At 36.8% G+C, this 20,386-nt stretch overlaps 1 protein-coding gene and 1 pseudogene across 1 annotated transcript; one reads left to right on the top strand and one right to left on the bottom strand.

The window, feature by feature from the left end:
* Positions 1-11,515: 11,515 nt before the first annotated feature.
* On the top strand, positions 11,516-17,030 carry LOC132060037 (uncharacterized; annotated as a pseudogene).
* A 387-nt stretch (positions 17,031-17,417) lies between these two features.
* Positions 17,418-19,091, bottom strand: LOC132060032 (zeatin O-xylosyltransferase-like). The gene has a single exon (XM_059452891.1). It carries the CDS (start codon positions 18,972-18,974, stop codon positions 17,556-17,558), a length of 1,419 nt encoding a protein of 472 aa, XP_059308874.1. The 5' UTR covers positions 18,975-19,091; the 3' UTR covers positions 17,418-17,555.
* Between the last annotated feature and the right edge of the window lie 1,295 nt (positions 19,092-20,386).

Raw genomic sequence — 20,386 nt, forward strand, 5'->3', positions numbered from 1 at the left:
TTACGAGACTCGGCATTCACATGCGACGCACGTGCAGAGAAACTAGTGTGTGTGCGCGCACGTCACACGTGAATGCCGAGTCTCGTAATAAAAGTTGTTGAAAAATTAATATTATAAAAATGAAACTTTAAGTTAATAATTATATAGAAAGAATAAAGTACAAGTTAATTATGTGAATCATCATATCGTACCTTATTTATCAATATATATATATGTTTTGTTAAACTATATATAAGTGTGAGTCTATTTGTGTTTCGTCGTCCAGGGACATCTTTGTAATTGACAATTTAGTTAGCCTATGAAGACACTTGTATAAGCAATACCACTGATCTGGTTAAAACGTGTCTTGCCTTTTGGTAACTACCCACAAATCTACCCTTTGATCCATTGCTTCCCTCAATCTCTCCGTTTTAAGAAGGCAATATTGGTTTGTTCTAAGGTGTGTTTTTGTTCGGTTCATTGTTATTTTCGTGTTCTATTTTGTGAATTATTGTTGATTCTTTGTTTTGTAGCCTGGTGGAAGTCTTGTGATTATTCTTCCTCTTTTTCTCCGTCATCAGGTGAGTTATTGTCTCTTAATTTCCATTTCTGCTCAGTTTTGTTCCAACTGATTTTATGTTTTTTCTTGCTTAGCCTCTCCTCTTTTTAGTTTCTTTGTCTTGTGATTTTTCAATTTCATTTTGATACTTGGAAAATAGTCTCAAAATGGTTTTCCATTTTTTTTTTGTGCTTTTCTCTATGTTTTTATAACATGCAGAAGAGGTTTTCATAGTTCCTCATTGCATTAGCAGTGTGAGCCTGTAACAACCTGCTAGGTCATTATGGGCATTTTGACCATTTTAACCCTGCTAGTTCCTTTCCAGGACTAGGAGTGAGCCAAATGAAAACTTAAAGAGTTAGAATTCTAAAAACTGAGGCACTTGATGTCATTTTGTGTGTTTGTTTGAAAATTTTAGTTCATTTCTGTTTCGGGGGGAGGGGGGCTGACTTAGTAAATTAGACCTCCGTTGGGAATTCCGAGGTCACAGGTAAGTCTATAGCATGTTTTTACATATATGTGCATGTTTGGTTTGTGTCTATAGGGCCTCGAATTGATGTTGGGATTTTGGGTGAAAATCTCACTGGTTCGGAGGCGACATTGCGGCGGGCGAGGGCCGCTGTAGCGAGTCCGCTACGGCGCGGTCTTGACCGCTATGGTGAGTCAGGCGATTTAATAAGGTCCGCCATAGCCGTGGTGTTCCGCTACAGCTAGACCGCTGCAGCTAGACTAGTGTCCGATGCAGCGGTCGACGGGAGATAGAAACCCACTTTTATATTGCTGATTTTGAGGCATTACCCACATAACTCCAAAAACTGTTCCCAAGAAAGTGAGAGGCGAATTTCCTAGAGTCTTGGTGGATTCTTCTTTGAGGGTAAGTCTTAACCTTTTTCCTTGTTCATTCCATTATCATCTTTAAGTTCATATACTAGTAAGGGTTCTCTAATGGTAAATGAAAAGATTAGAACCCTAGAATTGTCAAACCCTTGAATAATTGTTGGGTTGTGGATTTTATTGTTGCTTAATCACCTAGGAGTGTAGATATCCCTTTCTAGGAAGGGAATTTGATTATTATCGTGAAAATCTTATTTTGAGACTTAGGCTTCCATTAAAAATGGGAACTTTGGCCTAAAATCTGTTTTGAAAGGGGTAACTTGATTAGAAAACCCATGAATTGGAAGATTATGATTGTTGGGATTGAGATTATGATAAATTCATTATCTAGTGATTCTTCACCCATTTGAAAGGGGTAGAAGCAATTGGGTCTTCTTCCCCAATTGTTGTTCTTATTTGATTAAAAGGTCTATTTCTTACTTTGTGTTATATTGCTAGACTTTGAGCATTCTAAAGCATTAGGAAAGGGGAAAGCTCTTGTGGAGTAGCTTACATTGTTCCAGTTCTGCATCTGAGGTAGATTATGATTTACTTGAGTTAGACTTTGATCAATTGATTGTATGTGTAGTAGAATTGATGGGAGAAAGCATGCATAGGTCTTTAGACATGACGTGTAGTTGGATATTACTTAGGTTGGTACTGATTGCAGAATTATGTGGGCTTGTCGCTATTACTTTATGTACTGAAACCTGAGGTGTATTTGCTATGTTATGAGAAGGAACGAGTCAACATATACTCTTCTTGTTGATTGAGATAGTTGCATATTCTTGCTGTTGTTGAGTTGAATTATCTGAGTCTTGTTATGACTTGTGGCATGGTGCCTTGTATTCTTGACATTGACATTATTGATTGATCATGTTCCATATTGACTGTTGAACTGAAAATACGTTGAGATTCATATCGTGATCTATATATATATATGGGTTTTCCTAACCTACAACATTCATGTTGTAGGTTAGCATTCTACCCACTTTTTATTTGCCTAAAATGCCCTGAATTTTGTAGGTTTTCATTGTACCCACTTTTCATTTGCCTAAAATGCCCTTAATTTTAGATTATCACTTCACTGATAGAATGGGTTTTTCGTCATTTCTCGAAGAAAGCTAAAAATCCGCTCTTTCTACTCCCTAGACCTCTCCTGATTTGGACTCCTCTTCTTCATGGAAAACCAGGTGATGGAATTTACAAATTTATTGGGTTCTTTCCATTTCGCCCATTGCACACTCAAACCCAGTAGATTTCTTCTTAATTTCATATTCCTCCTAACACTAATTCTCTTTATTTTCCTTCTAACATTGCAACATAGAGTGAATGTAATTTCATAAAGCAACTATACAGAAAGAAAATTAATAAGTTTGTCGCAAAGAAATTATTTTTCTAATCTTACACACACTTGCCAAAAGAAATACTTATGTTATTTACATATACTCACCAATTTTTCAATAAAATTAAAAAACATTATTGAAACAAAAAAGAAATACATATGCAAGCACAGAGTGATGCACAAACACACTTTAATCGTCCATCACAGAGCAAAGATGAGTGACTATTTTACTTAACATTTTAAAATTGAAAATTCTGGAAGGTATCAGCTAAAAGATCATCCATTTCCATCAAAATAATTGATCTGATGTTTGAAGAGGAAGAAAGAAAAAGATTTGAAAGTGTTTGGAAGAAAAAGATTTGAAAGTGTTTGGAGGAGGAGGATTGTTATTAAATTACTTAAAGAGCCTTTATTTACTAAAGTCATCAAAGAAGAAGTAGGGGTATTTTGGGCAAATAAAAAGTGGGTACAATGCTAACCTAAAACCTTCATGTTGTAGGTTAGCAAAACCAATATATATATATATATATATAGGGTGAGGATGTGGCCTAGTTATGGGCTCGTGATCCACGGTCAGTTCTGAAGCAAGTGATACATGGGCACCATGGGTCCCCTGCAGGTCATGACTAATGAGTGAAAATAGCCATTGGCATGTGTATGATTGAGATACTATCATTGGTTGCATTGCATTGCGTTTGTCTCATTCTTATTTCTGTGATTGGTTGATGACTGTTTGTGGACATTATTTGGTTATGTGTTGTGGTGCCTATTTGCCTATTCTGTTTATTTTATGAACGTATTCATGATACTAATATTAGTCGGCCTATGAGTCCTATCGGTACATAGTATTTATACTAATACTACCTTGCTACACCCTTCTTGAGAGCAGATTGTGTGCCAGAGACTTCGTCCAGACTTCACATATAGATTAAGGCTATTTTCTGTCCAGATCAGAGGGTGAGCTCCTACCCATGCTATGCCACTTGAAGATCTTTCCTATCTATATGTCTACCTTATTTTAGACATTTATGTTATTTCAGAAAGCTATTATTTCTTAGACAGCTCTATGTTTTAGAGTCCTTGTACGATGACTTTCGGATTTGGGGTTGTAATAGTTAGACTTCCGTATCTTTGTCTTATTTATGGCATGACTAGATAGTTTTATGGTTTTATTCTTGTTATATATTTATACTTCTATAACTGAATTAAATAATTGGTTAGGAGATGGTTTACCCCTCAAGGGGGTTAGTGTGGGTGCCATGACGGCCGCGCCTAGAGGGCCGCGACGGAGTACCGGGCTTGATACCGACCACCATACATCATACCATTATCGTCTTAACTTTCTGCGTTACGTGGGCTTCGTAAACACGTACACATATTCACACATATACCAACATTCATGGCAATAAAAAGAATAATGTACGAAATATATGTCGAGGGCACATGACAACTGCTACCCACATACAAGTATCTACGAGCCTCTAACTGAAACTTTGAGGTCATGACGATGGGACAGGACCCCATCATATCCATATATGCACACAAAAGAATACACATTAGAGACGGCACCTCCAGTCTATGGAAGTGCTCCGCGCAAGTGATTCCGACTCCTAGAAGCCGGTCGTCTCCTGTCAACTTTGTGGGCATGAGCACATCATCCAAAGGAAAGAATGTCAGTACGAACAATGTACTGAGTATGTAAGGCATATATCATAAAGTAATAGAAGTACAAGAAGACAAATCAAAGATGAAAAAGATAGTGGTAACCGTTGCCTCTTAAGGCGAGCCATGCACGCACGCGCGTAACATATCATATCATGTATTGCCGCGGAACGCGCAGCCCCATCCATATATTTCCGTGGAACGTACGGCCCGATCCATTATCCATATAGCCCGCGTCGTCCCGCATTCGGATAATATCATCATATGCCCGGTACCGATCGTGGCTATGCATCCATATATATATATAATATACGTAGTATGCATGAGAGCCCAAATAAAAATGTGCTCTCTCGAGTGACATAAGGTCGTAAACCTCCGAGTACATTATGACATCATCATCATTGATCGTGTCCGGGTATCATGACGTAACCTACGGCCATATGTAATATAGCTCAGACATAAGCTGAAGCCATATGCTTTATAGCCTAGGGCCATATGTAATATAGCTCACTTAGACACGAGCAGTGGCCATATGCTTTATAGCCCACTACCACATCAGGAAACCATTTAGAATGCTAAACTTGAAAATCTTTCGGATTGGAGTCATTGCAAGATTCTTTAGGAACCATAAGATTTTGGCATTTCTGGAAGTGAAAATATAGAGAATAACATATACACACTCAACATATAGGGGTCATGCCTTTGAAAGAAGAAGGGGATAGCCTCACATACCTTTGTGTCTCCTTAACGACGTCGACTAAGAGCTCTCCTTCCGACTTACGATTCTACATATATGAGGGTTCGTACGAAAGTTAGATTGTTGAAGACATACTTAAGTTTACACTAAAGCGGATAAGGCTAATGAAAATTGGGCAGCATCTCGTTTGTTCCGACAACTTCTCCTTATATAACCAAACAGCTCCCAAACAACACAACCACATCCATAATATCATAATACGCAAATTCCCCTCAAGTTAAACATTATTCAATCTCTAAACTCATTTCCGGAATTCCCCATAACCATTACTAGAATACAACTTCATACTTATTTGTAATTCGAGTTCTTCAACTACTCAACACCCTTACTATCATAAAATAATTGTAATACTCACCTTGATTACGTAGAGATGGTCTTTGGATAAAAATACTCCACTTGAGAAGAACTCCACTTGACTACCAAGGAGATTTTCAACCTCTATCACTTTTTCGGAAGCATTTACACCCTTGATTCTACTAACTTTTGGTGTTTGATCCTTTAATTTCCTACTTGGATGTGTGTTAGTGTAATATGGAGAGAATTATAGAGGTTTGAAGAGTGTTTCGATCGTGGGAAATGAGAAAAAGAAAGGAAAACCGTGCCTTTATAAAATTAAAATTTGGACCCGACTCGAATATACGACAATTACGATCCATAATATACGGTCCGTATATTGGACCGTATGTTCCTTCCAAAATCTCCAAAAATTTCACCCCTCACTGGAATAGTTCTACGGCCAAACATACGGGCCGTATAAAATATACGGTTCGTATATTGGACCGTATAATCCCGCTTTTTTTTCGATTTCGTTTCGTCGCTTCGTTTGATCTCGAATCCTTATGGAACCTTCTTGGTACTTGTGCTACACCTCCTTAACGATCTAATGGACATTATAACTCGTCCTTAAATCCTTGCTAAACATTCCTTAGCTCGACGCCCATGAAATCCTTCCCAAACGTGACTTATACTTCATTTTCATGATGAGCCTAGTTTCGCCAAATCCGATAACCTACGAATCTTATCGTACATACATTAAGGTTGCCAATCACCCTCTTGTAGTCGTGAAGGTCTCGTGGCCCACTCGACCGGCACGGCCCATTCACGACGCCACGTCACGAAATAGCCGAGGTGTAACAACAAAAACACGGTGGAAGAGATGTTGATGACCCGTGCAGGCACGCTCGTCTCGAGTGCAACCTCGGTTGGTAGCCCAAAGGAGTGGTGGCTTGATTCCGGCACCACCTGCTACATGTGTGTGTCACAAGAAGCATTTGCAACCTACACTCGCCGGGACCGTGAGAAGCTATACACGGGAAATACCGCAATGCCAAAGTCGAAGGGATATGGAAAGGTTCGTCGGAAGATGACATCTAGAAAGGTGTCGACTCGAACAACGTCATACACGTTCGAACAATTAGAAGAACCTAGTTTCACCGCACTACTCATGAAAATGGGTGTAAGTGCGTGTCGGTTAGTGATAAATTTGTACTTAGTAAGAATGACATGTTTGTGAGCGGCTACCTCACCGAGGGCCTTTTCAAACTTAATGTAACGGTTGTTGATTTAATGGAAAATCTGCTTCTTCTTACTTATTGGAATCAAATAATTTATGGCATGTTCGTTTAGGACATGTCAATTACAAAACCTTGCGAAAAATGATTAATCTTGAAATATTGCCTAAATTTGAGTGTAATATATCTAAATGTCAAATATGTGTTAATCAAAGTTTGTTAAGCATTCGTATAAGTCTGTTCAAAAGAATTCAAATCCTTTAGACTTAATCCACACTGACATTTGTGATATGAAGTCAATACCATCTCACGGTGCGAAAAAGTATTTCATAACTTTTATTGACGATTGCACTCGATATTGTTATGTTTATTTGCTAAATAGTAAGGATGAAGCAATAGAAGCATTTAAGCAATATAAGAATGAAGTCTAAAATCAATTGAATAAAAAGATTAAAATGATTAGAGGTGATAGGGGTGGGGAATACGAATCTCCTTTTGCAGAAATATGTTTAGAATATAGAATCATCCATCAAACTACTGCCCCCTACACACCACAATCCAATGGAGTTGCGGAAAGGAAAAATCGGACATTGAAAGAAATGATGAATGCTTTACAAATCGGGCCAAGCTTACGCAATTTGTGGGGAAGCTATCCTTACAGCCTAACCGAATACTCAACAGAGTACCCCACAAGAAACACACACTCTATTCCTATGGAAAATGGAAAGGAAGAAAACCCAACTTGAAATATTTTAAAGTATGGGGGTGTCTAGCAAAGGTACAAGTTCCTTTACCTAAAAGGGTGAAAATAGGATCAAAAAATCGTGGACCGTGTTTTCATTGGATATGCAACAAACGAAAGCATGTAGATTTTTGGTTCATGATTCTGACAATCCCGAAATTCATAATAATACGGTAATTGAATCTGATAATGTTGAATTCTTTGAAAACATCTATCCGTATAAAATTGAATGCGAGTCGTCGAATGAAAGATTTAAACGACCACGGGAAGAAACAATGGAGAATGCCCCTAGCGAAGAAGATCCAAGGCGTAGCAAACGTCAAAGGACAACTACTTCCTTCGGTCCGCATTTTGTGACATTCCTCGCTGAAAACGAGCCTCAAAATTTCAAGGCGGCTATGTCATCTCCCGATTCAAAGATTTTGAAAGAGGCAACAATAGTGAGATTCAATCAATCTTAGATAACCACACATGGAAGTGGTTGATCTTCCTCCCGGAAACAAGCCTTTAGGTTCTAAATGGATTTTTAAAAGGAAAATGAAAGCTGACGGCACTATTGACAAATATAAGGCAAGGCTTGTGGTCAAAGGTTATAGACAAAAAGAAGGTCTTGATTATTTTGACACATACTCGCCTGTAACAAGAATAACGTCCATTCGGGTGTTAGTGGCTCTGGCAGCTATGGTCTTGAAATTCACCAAATGGACGTTAAAACAGCCTTTCTTAAATGGTGATTTGGAGGAAGAAATTTACATGGAACAACCCGAGGTTTTGTGGTTCCCGGTAAAGAAAAAGAAAGTGTGCAAACTTGTAAAGTCGCTTTATGGACTTAAACAAGCACCCAAACAATGGCATGCTAATTTGACCAAACCATGTTGGCAAATGGCTTTAAAATCAATGAGTGTGATAAATGTGTTTACATTAAAAACACTCCAGGCCACGAAGTCATTGTTTGTTTGTATGTTGATGACATGCTGATAATGAGCAAAGATATGGCAGATATAAATGCTACAAAGCGCATGCTGGCTAGCAAATTTGACATGAAAGACTTAGGAGTTGCTGATGTAATCCTAGGAATCAGAATTCATAGAACTCCACAAGGTATAGCATTATCACAGTCTCACTACATAGAGAAAGTACTTGACAAGTTCAAGTACTTGGATTTCAAGATCGCCGTAACTCCAATTGATGTGAGTTACGCATTTCAAAAGAATGAAGGTGAAAGTAAATCACAAGGGGACTATGCGAGAGTGTTGGGAAGTCTCATGTATATCATGAATTGTACACGACCGTATATAGCACGTGCTATTAGCAACCGAGTCGGTTTACAAGTAATCCCAATCACACACATCGATGGCAATGAAACGAGTTTTTGGGGTATCTGAAACATACTCAAGACTATGCTTTGCATTATAATAAATATCCCGAAGTGATTGAGGGATATAGTGATGTAAATTGGATCACTGGATCGTCTGAAGTTAAATCCACGAGCGGATATGTTTTCACAATCGGGAGTGGAGCGTTTGTCTTGAAATCATCCAAACAGCATCGCCCGTTCCACTATGGAATCAATTCATAGCTTTAGACAAGGTCATGAAGAAGTTTAATGGCTCCGGAATTTCTTAGAAGATATTCCATTCTGGCCCAAACCTTTGGCTCCTATATGTATACATTGTGACAGTCAAGCAGCAATAGGTAGGGCAGGGAGCGTAATGTATAACGGAAAATCTCGTCACATACACGGAGACACAATACCGTTAGACAACTCCTCTCTAGTGGCGTTATCACGATTGACTATGTAAAGTCAAGAGATAACATAGCGGATCCGCTTACAAAAGGCTTATCTAGAGAGGGAGTTAGTAGATCATCAATGGGAATGGGGTTAAGGCCGAGGACAAGTCATCATGGCGCAACTCTACCTAGCGGTGATCTGGAGATCCCAAGAGCTAGGTTCAAGGAGATCAAACAAAGTTGTGACTAACGGTTCAACATTGTCAAATAACTCAACCCATTCTCGGATGAAGACAATGTTCAGAAATAAGGATAAAACTTTATGGCTTGTTAATGAGTTAATAAAACATTAAGGTTTTTAATGATTATCTAAATCTGGCAGTGTATGACCAGATAATGTGACTATAGGACCACATGTTTAGAAATCACCTATGTGAGTGTTAAGTGTAAGCCACTGTAAAGGGGAATGACAGTGAAGTCCCATTCTCTATGCACTTATGAAACCAGGCGGTGTTCATGGCTGAAACGAACACAACCGTGAGAACCATAATTCGTTGAGGGTTGATTGTGTGACTTATGTTGTCTAGGTATACAACAAAGTTCGACGGTTCAAAGATATCAAATCTACCGATTGATCGAGTATATCCGATATAAGTTCACTACGGAAAGTTCAAAGGGAAACCTACTTATCCAGATGCAGTCAATCTTCGCTTGTATATCACACTTGTCCGCGCATTCTTTTATATTATGGCCATTCCCCATTCATGTGGGGGATTGTTGGGTTTTGATATTGGTGAATGGGAAATGATGGGATGAAAAGTGAAGGGAATGTAAAAGGTCCCTTTTTGCTTTGGTTAAAGCATTTGTCCCACATAGGAAAAGAGAGGAAAAGAGAGGTGTATATATTACATTACACCTTCTCTAGTTGCTAAAAGGGTTGAGGGGGCAAGGACCCCTCGCGCCGTCGTCGTCGCTCACTTGGCTTCGGCTTAGGCTTCGGCTTCGGCTTCGGATTTGTCAAAGATTGATTGATTATCTTTTTGGACAAACTTTTCTTTAATTATTTAATTAATTAATTATTTAATTATTTAATTAAATAGAAAATCGACCCTGACCCGCGACTTGTGACCGACCCGGTCCGTTTTTCTCTTTTCGGATATTTTCAAATTTCCCTCCAAAAAACCTGGTGACTGATCTGAATGGTTGCACACATTCAGAATCAGTACCTCCAACTACTATAAATTCCTTCATTTTTTCAGAATTCAATACGAATTTTTTCTGCGCTCAAAACAGAGATAAAACCTTTCTCTCCAAAACTCTCTTGTTTATTCTGTGTGATATACTACCGTTGAGTGGTTCGCCGCTACCAGAATTTGGAGTACTACTATTCTGGTAAGATAATCGTTCTATCCTGGGAGGGGATATTCCATCAACCTCGAGTACTGTGAGGGGAATAATTTCCTTAAGGACACACTGAAAAATATTTTTATTTTTCCAACATCAAGCTTCGTTCATTTTTCGGTTTACGTTGTTTCTCGCTTTTAAGTATTTCATACTGTGTAATCTGTTTTTACTAAGTGTTTTACAGATTCTGTTGAAACTTTATTTAAACTTATACAGATTATTTTCAATAACATCATTTTCATTTCGTCTTCTGAGATCATTTTAACGACCATTCTTAAAACTCTGTTAATGTAATAAAATATATATTTTGCTGGGATATGCAGGTACATGGCTTGGAAATTAATTAGTCCCATTTGATCACATGCCTGGACTTATGAGCTCTGTTAAGTTATGAATATTTATGAAGAGTCAAATATTTGTTTATCTGATTAATTGACATTATTAGAATTTTTTTTCTTAATTTTTCCTTTTTTGTTACAAAAACAAAGTAGCTAATGCATCGATAAAGAGCCTATGTTGTAAATATGCGGCCTGATACACTGAGCTCCGGTCCACTATGCACACGATCTGAGGAAGGGCAGGACTACATTAGTGCATTGCTCGGACTCTTCAAAATTGCCGCTAGGTGCGTTTTGGATCCTCCAAAAGTAATGCATTTTTGGAGGATCCAACACAGGTGTGGTAGTGTTTTTGGAGAGTCCGAACAACATAAGTCGTCACTACAATGGATTTATTGTACGTTGTCTCACCTTGCATTTTTACGAGAGGCTATTTCCACGGCTTGAATCCGTGGAGAACTTTTCTACCTCAAGAAAAATAATCCCAACATTGCTGAAAAGTTTTTACCAGCTGGATAACTTTCTATCAAGAACCTTTGAATTACCTCTACTTAAATTAGTAGTATATGTCAGCATAACTTGAGATCTGACACAGCTTTTTGTATTTAAAAACCCCTTTTAAAAAAAAAAAAAAAAATTATCTATGGCAATCAAGATTTCAAAGTGATCTGTTTACTTTGGTTCAAATCTCGTAGGACTTCACTTCATTACCTTAAAGAAAAACTGAATCCTCATCAAATCCATGGATATCAACAGTGAAAATCTTGCAAGCAGTGAACTAAGTTGCAGCTTGAAACAAGATGAAGTAGCTGTAGTGATAGTCCCATTTCCAGCTCAAGGCCATCTAAACCAGCTTCTCTAACTTGCCAGTCTATTCTCCCTGTCTACCTTGTTGGCCTAGCCACTTATAATCTTCAAGCTCGGGTTCGAGCCAACACCTTAAATCCTTCGGATGTAGCCAAGATCCACTTCCATGACCTCCCAACTCCTGATTTTTCCACTCCTCCACCCGCCACCACAACCTTCATGAGGAACATTTTTATGCTTCTGTGCGACCCCATTGTTTCACTTTTAAGAGATATTTCGTCTAAAGCAAGACGAGTAGTTGTTATTCATGATCCTTTAATGTCTTTTAATGTTCAAGATGTTTCTTCCTTTCCTAACGCAGAAACCTATATATTTAAGGGATTTCCTAGTTTGGTGAGTGCTGTAACAAATGCATAGAAGCGGGGTTGCCCCTCCCACTTGAAGATGAACTACTTCAAAGGCTGCCCTCCGATGTAAGGATCTTGCCCCGATGAAATCTTGAATGTTGTAAGTTTTCAATATCAGCATATTGGTATTAGGGCCGGTGATATCTATAATACAAGCAAGGTGATTGAAGGTACTACTTTTCTTGACTTGGTGACACAACTGGCAAGCACAGAAAACAAGAAGCTATGGGCAATCGGACCGATTCTCCCTACTAAACTAGCTGATCACATCTCATATAATATAAAAAACGACTGTTTGGATTGGATGAACAAACAACCTCCAAGATCGGTTCTTTATGTATCTTTTGGAACGACAAGTTCATTTTCGGATGAACAAATCAAGGAGCTCGCAATGGGATTAGAGCTAAGCAAACAAAGATTCATATGGGTGTTAAGAGATGCTGATGAAGAAGATATCTGTACCGGGGAAGCTAGAAGATTTGAGTTGCCAGAAGGGTTTGAGGAAAGACTAAAAGGGATAGGCTTAGTGGTGAGAGAATGGGCACCACAACCAGAAATCTTGGCTCATTTGTCCACAGGCGGGTTCGTGAGTCACTGTGGCTGGAATTCTTGCTTAGAGAGCATTACTATGGGGGTTCCAATAGCTGCTTGGCCTATGCACTTTGACCAACCAAAAAACGGTTTCTTGGTGACAGAAATATTGAAAATAGGCCTGATTGCGAGGGAGTGGGAGAAACGCGATGAACTGGTGAGTGCATCCAATATTGAGAATGTTGTGAGGAAGTTAATGGCATCAGAAGAAGGCGATGTCATCAGGAAAAGAGCAGAAGAACTAGGAGACGCTGTAAGGCGGTCCACAGAGAAAGAAGGTGCTTCTCGAATGGTGTTGGAGTCTTTCATAGCACATATCACAAGATAGATATTTTTCTGCACAAAATCAGCTAGTGGTAGTTAGGATTCTAGTTTTTTTCCATCTTTTTTCCTCTTTTCAGGTATTTTGGTTACTTCACAATTTCTTTAACCATGTTATTTATCTGTTTCTTGGCTAAAACTAGTTCGTAGCTTAGATTACTTCAATCTTGGAATATTCACTATCTGAAACTCTACATATCTATTTTCAGCATATGATGGGTTTTATCTCTACATAGGACCGTCTACAATAAAAGACTCTGTTCAATGCCCGTTTCTTTAATTTCTTAGACATATGCCCAGAATTTGTCTACAAAATTATAATCAAGAAACACAGGTGATGAATTAAGGTACTCTATAAGACAAAGACAACCATTGCCTTTTTCTTTTGGAAAATATCATCAAAGCACAACGGTCTTAACCATGTTTGTCTTATGGAGTTGTAGAGAACAACAGAACTGTTATCTAACCTTTCCATGTAGATGGTACATCAAAATCATAGTCATTCAAGAGTTCATAACTAAATAAAAAAGTCAAAACAGTGAACAGGATCTATAAACAAAATCTTTTAGCATAAAATAATCCCATGTAGGACAAAGAAAATGAAAAATTTAGAGATAAGGGTCAAAAATACACTTCAATTATCACTTTTTTTTTAGTTTCATACCTAAACTATTAGAAGGTTGAGAAAACTACCTAAACTATCACTATATAGTTTGTAAAACACACCTCAAATTATTCTTGAATAGCATGTGACCTACACTCTCCTTTTTATATAAAAATGTTGCCAAGTGTTGTCCATGTGGATAAATAATGTCACAATGGCACCTAAATGGAAATTTTAAAAAAAAAACTACTCCCTCTGTTTCAATTTATGTGAACCAATTTGACTAGGCACGATATTTAAGAAAGAGTCAAGACTTTTGAAACTTGTAGTTCAAAATAAGTCTTGAATATTTGTGTGGCTGTAAATCATTTCATAAAGTGAATTTGTTTCCAAATTAGGAAAGAGGTCATTCATTTTGGCACGGACTAAAAAGAAATAGGTTCACATAAATTGAAACAGAGAGAGTATTTGTTTTTAAAAACAAACTGAAAAATAATAATTTTTGTAAAAAAATATCAAAAATTATAGAAAATTAAAAAAAAATAGTTTAAAAAATGGAAAAGTTATTTTAAAAAAATGTATTTTCCCTAAAAAAAATAAGAAAACTGATTATTTAGTTTTCACTTTTTAAAAAAAATCAACATTTCCATTTTTTAAATCATTTTTTTTCTGATTTTCTAAATTTTGATATTTTTTTTACAATTTTTTTTTTAAATATTTTTTTTAAAATATTTTTTTTTAATGCTGATTTTTTAAAAATAAATAATGTAATTTTTTTTAAAAAATATATAGTTTTTTTTTAGAAAAAAATATTATTTTTTAATTTCCATGTAATTGCCACCATAGCATTACTTATGCCATGTGGACAATTTTTTTGAGAAAATTTCAGCTTCACTTGCCTTTTGGAGAGTGAGTTCACATATTTAGTTCAGGTGTGTTTTGCGAACTAGATAGTAATAGTTTAGGTAGTTTTCTTAACCTTCTGATAGTTTAGATATGAAACTAAAAAAAAAGTGATAGTTGGTGTGTGTTTTTGACCCTTATCTCAAAAATTTAACATATGCTGACAATTGAGAAATGTGGACAAAATTTTCTATGAGAAAAAGCGTCAGAGTCATGTAATGGGTGGTTCAGAGTGCATAGGTATAGTTTCAACTATATTGTGGCTGTCTTCAACATATTTGTTTCTTAACAGATTTTGGGCTCAATCCAAGTCTTTTGATGTGAACTATGCAAGAATCCAAAACCATGGCTACAGTACTTCTGCACCACATACTTTTCTTTCCTCACCTCCAAAGTTTTGTCATGTAATTGGTCCTTTTGTATTGTGACAAGGTGGAAGGTACATAACCAAGATTAAATATTTTAAAAATAATGCTTACTATTAGTAGTTACAATATATCCTCTCTTACCTCCATACATTTTCAAAGGTCTGGATTTGCTATCCTATCCTCTTACATACATACACACTGACACATGATTCAAGTAAGTCAAAAGCAGTGGCGAGTTCAATTGAATTTGCTTTAATTGTTCAATTTATAAACACTTCAAGAACTACTTTCTGTGGATGGTAATCAAAATTTCCAAGTCGTTAGGTTGAAGAAATACAAAAAGTTTGAATATATAACCCTGCTTCTTCCGTGGCACAAGCTCAATCAGGAGAGAAGGAAGATCCAACAAAAGTACGAAATTCCGATCTTTCTACTTCCATGTGTAGCTTTGAGAATTTACCAAACCATGAACTTGCCAACTTGAAACAAGATCATGAAGTAGCTTTAGTCATGGTTCCATTTCCAGCTCAAGGCCATCTTAACCAACTTCTCCAACTTTCATGTTTAATCTCCTCCTATGGTCTTCCTGTCTACTATGTTGGCTCAGCCACACATAATCGTCAAGCCAAGGTTCGAGCCAACGCCTTAAATCCTTCAGACATAGCCAAAATCCATTTCCATGACCTCCCAACTCCTGAATTTGCCTCACCACCGCCTGACTTTAATGCCTTAAGCAAATTCCCGTCACATCTTCAGCCATCATGGGATGCTTCTATGCTTCTTCGTGAGCTCATTGCTTCTTTCATACGCGATATCTCCTCAAAATCAAGACGAGTTGTCGTTGTGCATGATTCTTTAATGTCCTACAATGTTCAGGATGTTTCTTCCTTGCCCAACGCGGAATCCTATATATTTAATTGCATTTCAGCGTTCACTTTGAACTATTTCATATGCTTATTTTATGGGATGTCTGTCCAACTTGGAGAAGAATTGCTTAAAAAGCTACCCTCCGTTGAAGGAATTATGTCAGATGAAGTCAGGGACTTTACAAATTCTCAGAATCCATATATGGATATTAGATCAGGTAATATCCACAATACAAGCAAAGTAATTGAAGGCAAGTTTCTTGATTTGCTGGCACAAGCAGAAATTAATCAGAACAAGAAACAATGGGCAATTGGACCAATTCTGCCTACTAAACTCGATCATCTCCCACATAGGAACAATATATGTTTGGAGTGGCTAAACAAACAACCTTCGAGATCAGTTCTTTATATATCTTTTGGAACGATGACTTCTTTTCCCGATAGAGAAATCCAGGAGCTCGCGATGGGATTAGATCAAAGCAAACAGAAGTTCATATGGGTGTTGAGAGATGCCGATAGAGGAGATATCTTTACTGGCAAAGCTAGAAGAGTTGATCTGCCAGAAGGGTTTGAGGAAAGAGTAAAAGATGTAGGCTTAGTTGTAAGAGAATGGGCACCACAACCAGAAATCTTGGCTCATTCGTCCACAGGAGGGTTCATGAGTCATTGTGGATGGAATTCTTGCATAGAGAGTATTACCATGGGAGTGCCAATAGCTGCTTGGCCTATGCACTCTGACCAACCAAATAATGGTTTCTTGGTGACTGAAATATTGAAAATAGGCCTGCTTGTTAGAGAGTGGGAGAAACGCGAGGAGCTAGTAAGTGCATCCACCATTGAGAATGTCGTGAGCAAATTGATGGCATCAGAAGAAGGTGATACGATTAGGAAAAGAGCAGAAGAATTGGGAGAAGCCGTAAGGTGTTCCACAGAGAAAGGGGGTGCTTCTCGAATAGAGTTGGATTCTTGTATCGCGCATATCACAAGATAGACATTCTTTTCACCAGAATTTTGAAGTATTTTGGTTACTTTTCATTTTCATTTAAGTTAACCTGTCACTTATCTTCTTCTTGGCCCAGACTAGTTTATACTATCTTATATTTCTTTGATCTTGGAATGTTCAGTATCTGACTTTTTATGGCTGTAAGTGAGATGATTGCTTTGTATTCCTCTCGTAACAGATAACCAATTTGGTTATAATTATGCTGAATACTGGGTTCATAGGGAGAATGATCTTTGAATGCATTTCTCAGTTGTTTGCATATGCTAAACTGGTTGTATCCATATGTCCTATATTAGGCTGTTTTATGACAGAAGACTTCGTCCATAGATTCCTATGTCCGTCGAAAGGTTTATTATGAAACAGTTGATACTTGTCCTCTAGAACTTCTTAGGAATGAACATGATTAAAAAAATCTTGCCTATGTGCTTTGGACTTGTGATATTTACAAAATCTCTTTTCACATATATACTTCTGATCAAAATTATCTGATACAAAAATATATTCTTGGGAAATGTTTTATTAGGTTACTAATTGTTCTTGTTAATCACTTTTACAAAGTATTCTTGAGGAATCTCAGATATTGCAGAATTGCACCCTTTCTTTGACTACCAGAGTTTGTCTACATAATTATAATGAACCTCATATATGATGAAATAGAAATTTTGGGCATGAACTTGTCTGAACCAATAACAGAAATTCTGAACAACTAAAGAACTTGAAAAGGAAAAAAAAGACTGAAGAAACAAGCAAGAACCAGTGCAACATTATTGTGAAAAAAACGAGTCTATCTTGTGATATGGGCAATGAAAGAATCTAACTCCAGTTGAGAAGCACCCCCTTTCTCTGTGGACTCCCTTACTGCTTTACCCAGTTCTTCTGATCTTTTCCTAGTCTCATCGCCTACTTCTGATGCCATTAAAATCCTCACAACATTCTCAATGGTAGATGCACTTACCAACTCCTCGCGTTTCTCCCACTCCCTCACAATCAGGCCTATTTTCAAGATTTCCGTCACAAAGAAAACATTAATTGGTTGTTCAGAGTGCATGGACCAAGCAGCCATAGGCACTCCCATACTGATACTTTCTATGCAAGAATTCCATCCACAATGACTCATAAACCCACCCGTGGACGAATGAGCCAAGATTTCTAGTTGTGGCGCCCATTCTCTTACCACTAACCCGACTCCCTTTACTCTTTCTTCAAACCCTTCTGGCAACTCAAATCTTCTAGCTTTCCCAGTAAAGATATCTCCTCTATCGGCATCTCTCAACACCCATACGAACTTCTGTTTGCTTCGCTCTAGTCCCATCGCGAGCTCCTTGATCTCTTCATCAGAAAATGTAGTCGACGAGCCAAAAGATACATAAAGAACTGATCTCGGAGGTTGGTTGTCAAGCCAATCCAAACATTTGTTTCTCTTATCTGATACATGATCTAGTTTTGTAGGTAGAATTGGTCCGATTGCCCATTGCTTCTTGTTTTGTGTACTTGCAAATTGTGCCATCAAATCAAGAGAAGTACCTTCAAGTACTTTATTTGAATTGTACAAATCACCAGCTCTGATATCCTTATACTGAAGTTGAAAAGTTACTAACTTGTTGATCTCTTCTGGTGCATCAGCTTCAAGTGAAGGTAACTTTTTAAGTAAATCTTCATCAAGTGGAATAGGTATTCCCTTAGGTATGCATATGAAACAACAATACATAAAGAAAACAGAAACACAGTTAAATATATAGGATTCAGCATTATACAAGGAACTAACATCCTGAACATTATAGGACATTAAAACATCATGAATGACAACAACTCGTCTTGATTTAGATGAAATGTCTTTAAGGAACAAAGCAACGGGCTCGCGAAGAAGCATGGAAGCATTATAAGATGGCAGGAGTTGAGCTGGGAATTTACTCGAGGCGTTGGGGTCAGGTGCAGGGGAGGCAAAATCAGGTGTTGGGAGATCATGGAAGTGGATTTTGGCTATGTCTGCTGGATTTAAGGCGTTGGCTCGAACCCGAGCTTGAAGATTATGAGTAGCTGAGGCAACATAGTAGACAGTAAGATTATATGATGAGGAGAATATGCAGGCAAGTTGAAGAAGTTGATTGAGATGGCTTTGAGCTGGAAATGGAACCATGACTATAGCTACTTCATTTTCTTGTTGTTTGGTCAAGTTCTGAAGATTCTCATTGCTGTTATCCATGGAGAAAAAACTGGTTCTGAGAATTATATTCTCTCGGGAATTGAACTAAAGTAAATTGATGAAGACTTTGCTGGTGGCCTTACATAAAATTTGTATCGGAAGGGGTTATATATACATGCAAATATAAAGAGCTTAGTCTGTCAGACTTCTCTTGTTGTCAAGATGCACACGTACTTGTCGAATTTCATTACGTCATATACTATTATTAAAATTTATTCAATTGGATGAGAAATGACATTGACTTCTTTGACTGCCGTGCACTCCAAGTTCATTAATGCATTGCATCTATTGATATTTTTATAACTATGAATGCACACGTTTTGTGGTCCTCACATTGCAAATCAAGAATTTTGATTGGTTGATGGTACAAGCCACTTACAAGTGGGTGCTACTCCTTTTCCTTGGCTAATCCCATATTTAATGCTCAATTCCTTTTCTTGAGTGTTGACGTGGGCCCTTATAAATTTTTGTGAATCTTTTTGAAGCCCTTACTCCTTTCTATTTATATTATTATATTCACTCCATTCACTTTTATTTATTCACTATTTTAAAAATAGATTTCATTTTTATTTGTTCATTTTATCATATCAAGAGAAAAATAATTTATTTTTTTGAATAATTTGTTTTTTTTTTGTTTTACACTTAGCATTAATTACTTATTCCAAATCATTTTCCAAATCCAATAAAAATATAAACTAATTAATATGAGTATCATGATAAATTTTGCACTCCATTTATTATTTCTTAAGGAGTGTGCAAAAGGGGTATTTTTAGCTTTTATATTTAGTTCAATACAAATAGTTTTTACAATTAAGTAAATATTAATAGCTTTATTTTCTTCTTTCAAATTTACCCTTATTTAGATAAATGAATTTTTATATAAATAAGAAATTATATTAAATTAGTACTATTTAATTAAGAATAATTTAGTGAAAATTTTTCCGACTCTCCAGGGGTAAGTAACATTTTAAAGGGTGTGTCTGAGCTAAAAAACCGTATAATATAAACCTGAGGGAGTATTAGATTACTCTTTACATTTTTTGTCATTATACATTTTGGTAAAATTTAAGTTACTATGACACATTTTCGTTTCTAACTGGAGCATAATAAGATTTTACTAATTACTCTCTTTTTATTTCAATTTACGTGACACTTTTCATTTTTCGAGACTTAATTTGGTTAAACCTTGAAGTTAAATTAATTTAGATCAACATAATATTTTTAATTAAAATTAAGATATTTAAAAACTATACAATAAGTACAATAAATTATAATTTTATCCGAGGATTATATTTTTGAGCATAAACTATATGAGAAGAACCAAATTGATTGTGGGGTTCATTTAATGAATTTAATTTTTTTCTTAGTTTCGTCTAAAACTAAGCTTAAATCACCATATTTAACTAACATAA

The sequence above is a fragment of the Lycium ferocissimum genome, chromosome 6 (genome assembly GCF_029784015.1).
Source record: "Lycium ferocissimum isolate CSIRO_LF1 chromosome 6, AGI_CSIRO_Lferr_CH_V1, whole genome shotgun sequence".
Lineage (NCBI taxonomy): Eukaryota > Viridiplantae > Streptophyta > Magnoliopsida > Solanales > Solanaceae > Lycium > Lycium ferocissimum.

What these genes read in the sequence shown, in the direction of transcription:
- LOC132060032 (XM_059452891.1), bottom strand. Translation starts at nt 18,974, where the DNA reads ATGGATAACAGCAATGAGAATCTTCAGAACTTGACCAAACAACAAGAA.